Below are 4,665 nucleotides of genomic sequence, written 5' to 3' on the forward strand. Positions count from 1 at the left end.
GCCATAAGAAGTTTGCTCTGTTCCGGCGCTTCCTGAGGTTCGGCTGTTCCCTGCCCTCAGAGGAGGAATTAACAGATTTCATCCTCTACAGCAGCACGGTGCAGAAGGAATACAAGGAATGGCTGCCCTGCCTGCTCCTGGCTGGCTTCAACCCCGTGAATTTCATGTGCAGGTTCTGGTAAAGCAGGGAGCCTTGTCTTTATTTACTTAAACATCCCATGCTAATGTGCAAAGCTGCTACAGGATGGCCCTTGATAATCTGTTGCCACCATCAGGAACGGGAGGGGTTGTGGAAAGTCTGAAATAAATCATTCACACGTCATGTCTGGAGACAGTAAAACAATTTTCTTTAGGAAGAAAGCCAAACTGGAAATTGCCTTTCTCTAGAATAGCAATAAAGCATCACTTCCCAAGTTTATGTCTAACATCTCTACTTAACCCCCAAATTTAGCTGCAAATTGTGTGTGTGATACTTTAATACAGCCATGGTAAGAAGAAATTTCAGTGGGAGAAATAGGTCAGGAGGGATGGGAAACAAATGGGAAATGAAGCTGGGCCAAGGCTGGGAGGAGAGGAAACGGATGCAGTTTGAGACTGTTTTGTTTAATACAATGTGGCAAAAATTCCAGTCAGATTTTTTTATTATTATTATTATTATTGAAGTTTTGACACATATAAACAACAGCTTGGTGATGTTTTATATTTAATTGGGCACTACAGGATTAGAGTTTTGAAATATTTGTATTTTCTTCAGGCTGTAGTAAACACACCACAAGTTTGCTACTCAGTCACTGAATGAATGTCACTGTCTTTGTGTATCACATGTGATGCTTTTTGGTCTTTTATTCTGTAATCTACAAATACTTTTAAAAGGTATTTTAGAGAAGTCTTTGTTACACAGGATTTTCTCCATGAGTGAGGATGTCCTTAATTTTGTCCTGGAGTTCATGAATTGGAGCAGACTTCCTCCAATTGTGGAGCAACACCTTTCCCAATACAAGGAGAAGTTCACTTGGACTTCCAAGAGCCATTTTGGTAAGGAATACAGGCAGGAAAATAGTGTCTCTGTGTGTCCAGCTTCCAGGCTGCAGGTGGGGAGATTTAGGAGATGACAATATGACTTAGTTATGTTTTGCTTCTCTAATTTGATTTGTATTTCCAGTGAGGCATCTGTCCTGTTTTCTAAGCATTGGACAGTAATTAAATGCAAACCATAAAAATCAAACATAATCAAAATGTGACCATCCAAAAAGATTCAATTGGTTGTGCAGGAATTTTTCATAGTTCAGCCTTCAGAAAAGCAGGTCATGTGTTATGTGACTGAGAAACTGCACTTTGGTGTCTTTGTTAATGATTCCTTTCGAAGAAAATTCTTCTTTAAAAGAGTCTGTAAGAATTTTTAAGCTGTCCAAGTGATAATGTCATTTAATAATATTTCCTTTAAAGTGCTTGAAGCTAATGAGGATGTTTTTGGAGTTAAAAAATGGGAGTTATTTGAGAAAATGGAGATTAAGTTCACTCTTGATTTCCTTTTTTATTAGTAAATATATTGGTGTAGTAATAGCTGCTCTGTGTTTGACTTGGGATTCCACTTTCCAGCCTTCCTTCCTTCCCTGTCCCACCTGTGCCGCCTGGAGATCCGGTCCCTGCTGCGGAGCGAGCGCCTGCGCTCGGAGCGCGTGATCCGGGAGCTGCCGCTGCCAGCCTGCCTCCAGGACTACCTGCTCTACCGGGATGTGCTGCGAGCCTACAGCGTCCCAGAGCTGCAGGACTGCCTGGAGCAGGGGCAGGAGGGAGCTCCTTCCAGTCACTCCGAGGCAGAGGACACGGAGGAGGGACAGCAGTAACACCAGCGCTCCGTGACGGCGGTGCCGGTGCCTGGACTCCACAGCCACAGGTTTTGTAATGGGAATCAGGAGACACGGGAGGAGAGCTGCTGTAAATGTCTGTTCTCCTCCCGTGTAATCATTCTTTTCACGCTGTAGTTTTGTACTACATCTAGAAATTTCCTATGGGTTCTATGATTTGCGTGTTTACAATCTGTTGTAGCTTTGTAAGTGAACATTTTCTGTTTCTTTTCTAACTCTTGGGAAGTAAAATGAGCTTTTTCAGTGAACACAGCTTACAGAGTAGTCAAAATCTGCCCATTGACACTTTATTCCAAATACAACGTTTACCAAATGAAACCATCTGAAAAGTCAAGGAACACAATCTTGTATCATTGTTATGAACTTGTGTTGGGGAGGGATGGAGCTGAACCGGAGAAAGGCACATTACATAAGAAAGGAGATTTTTTGCTGAAGGAACGGTGATTTTTTTTTTCTCTTCCCATGGTTGTCAATATTTGGCAGAATGTCAGTGTTGGAGGCTTGGGGCCTGCACCCAGTCCCTCCCCTTGCAAGTCCCTCCCCCAGGCAAGGCAGGAAATGTCCCACAGGCACGCCAACGCGTGCCAGCAAAATCCCTCCTGTGACGAAGTGCAAAAGGACTTGCTGTTCCCGAGGCCTGGTGCCAGGGCTGGAGCAGGGACACCTTGGGATGACAGCAAGGTCTCTCACACTGGGAAAGACCTCATCCTGTCAAGGTGAATCTGGTGCTGCCAGGATCACTGGTAGTAGATGCTGAAGGCGTGGAGGATGTACAGGAAGGTCGTGAGAAAGGCGAAGAACTGCATGAGAGGAAGAAGAGGAAGGGTCAGCTGGCAGAGTCAAACCCCATCTCCTCCCAGTGCTCTCAGCATGGGGAAGTCTCCCAGCCCAGAGCTCCCTCCAGCCTCAAAGGAGAGGCAAAGCCTCAGCTTTTCCCAGCATCCAGCCACATCAGGCTGTCCGTGAACTGGTGCACCCTGAGAAGCCAACGCCAGCTGCACAACTCACAGAGCTGAGAAGCTGAAGCTCTGCCCTGTTGGCACTTGGGGTGGCTCTGCTGTGGCTTTAGCACGTGCTGCTGCCCTTGCAGGGGTGAGTGTGTGTCCTGCAGCCCGGCAGGTGCTCTGGACTCACCGATGCGGCACTGTTGAGTTGGTAGTTGAGGGGCGCGTTGGTGCCGAACTCAGAGTTGATGGTGGCGTTGGCCTGCAGGACAGCGGCGCTCATGTACAGAATGGCCGTGGTGCCATGGTACAAACTGTCCTGCAAAACAAGGCACCTGTGAGTGCCCCAGAGGGGAACAGGGGCCTGGAGAGGCCTGGGACCGAACCCTCCCAGGCAGTGTTTCGCAGCAGAGCTCCCCTGGACTTTCCAGTCAAGGCAAAAGGAGGAAAGGGTTGGTGGGTCACCAGCCATGGTGATCCTGCGCCCACGTTGCTGCTGCCAACATCCACCCATGTTCCATCCCCTCCTTACCAGCACTTTCCAGTTCTCGCTGTTCCTATGGAAGCCGAGGAGGTAGCTTAAGAGGAGCAGCAGGGAGATGAGGCAGGAGGTGAGGGACACGTACATCACCCATCCCTGCAGCAGCGGCAAGGAGACGGAGGTAGCAGCGACGAGGATCCACACCCAGGTCCCGCAGACCTGCCGGGGACAAACAGGCGCCTCTGATGAGTGTGGGATGAGGAAAAGCTCTTTTCCTCCCCAGTTCCCTCCTCGCCTCCCCCCTGGGCCAGCTGCAGCAGCCAGCGGAACCCCTGCATCTGTCCCAGAGCATCCCGGTGCTATGGGAAGCAAGCAAGCAAGTTGGCACCAGTTTCCCTTAAAACTCATGGGAAATGAGTGTTCACACGAAAGGGAAGGGTTTGCTGCCGCCTTGCAGACAAGGAAATGTCTCACCCCGAGGGATTTGGTGGAGAAGCCAGAAAATGTGCTTTTATCTGGGAAAAGTGAGCAGTTGTCGCAACCCAGCCCTGTCTACTTGTTAATATCCAGGGCTTGGAATCACAGCATGAGGAAGTCTCCTCTCAGCTCCACGCACCAGCCTGGAGCGAGTTGCTCGCTCCGGATCCACCCAAAATATTTACTGAGCACAAAAAGCCCACGAGGTCATCGGGATGAGCCCGTGCTGCCCTGTGCCATCCCAGCTGCGGTGGGTGAAACCCCTGGAATTGCAGCAGGGAGCTGAGCCTGCCACCACGGGCAGGGATTGTGCCTGTGGAGCACAGGGTGTGTGGGTTGCCAGCCCCGTGCACCATGACAAAGTACATCAGGTGCTATCTTGGCCCGGTCCCACCGGATGCCCTCTGGACCCAGAAGCAATTGAAAGAATCATGGAATGTCATCACACATTACCAGACGCCCAATTGCCTTCTACCCCTGGAACGACTTGATACAGAGAGCAAAATTGCCTTGATTTTCAAGCCATTTCTACAGAGAGCTGTTTCATGATAGCAAGAGCTGTAGTCTGCCCTGGATGAGCCAGCAGCTCTTCAGCCTCTCCCAGCCCCACAGCAGCCGGTGACCCTCACACGGGCTGTGATGGAGCCGAGTGCGCCTTGTCCTCAAGCAGTTCCTAAAAACCCCTTCAGGAATACTTTGTGCCTTCAGCATAAGCTCAAAGACAAGATGTCACTTCCCAGTCAGGATGCCTTCAGGATGGCTTCGGGGGATTTTAGCCAGGAGCGGGCTCCGTGAGGCAGCGGAGCGAGGCATACTCACGATCTCCGGCAGCATGAAGGCGTAGGGGATGGTTTTGAAGACGGCGGCTCCGGAGGGCAGGGCGGGCTGCGTGGAG

At 49.9% G+C, this 4,665-nt stretch overlaps 2 protein-coding genes across 2 annotated transcripts in view; one reads left to right on the forward strand and one right to left on the reverse strand.

Annotated features, from left to right (window-relative positions):
- Positions 1-2,139, forward strand: part of ASB3 (ankyrin repeat and SOCS box containing 3) — a 7,115-nt gene extending 4,976 nt beyond the window's left edge. Inside the window, 3 exon segments of the mRNA XM_031058303.1 lie at positions 1-178; positions 902-1,035; positions 1,600-2,139. Of these exon segments, the coding sequence (XP_030914163.1) occupies positions 1-178; positions 902-1,035; positions 1,600-1,847 (560 nt within the window). The 3' untranslated portion in view covers positions 1,848-2,139.
- Positions 2,140-2,149: 10 nt separating this feature from the next.
- Positions 2,150-4,659, reverse strand: MALL (mal, T cell differentiation protein like). Its single transcript, XM_005422645.2, has 4 exons — positions 4,590-4,659; positions 3,345-3,512; positions 3,003-3,131; positions 2,150-2,668 (listed from the first exon to the last, which is right to left on the reverse strand). Exons 1-4 carry the CDS (start codon positions 4,602-4,604, stop codon positions 2,606-2,608), a joined length of 375 nt encoding a protein of 124 aa, XP_005422702.2. The 5' UTR covers positions 4,605-4,659; the 3' UTR covers positions 2,150-2,605.
- Positions 4,660-4,665: the final 6 nt, after the last annotated feature.

This window comes from Geospiza fortis, unplaced genomic scaffold (genome assembly GCF_000277835.1).
Source record: "Geospiza fortis unplaced genomic scaffold, GeoFor_1.0 scaffold275, whole genome shotgun sequence".
NCBI lineage: Eukaryota > Metazoa > Chordata > Aves > Passeriformes > Thraupidae > Geospiza > Geospiza fortis.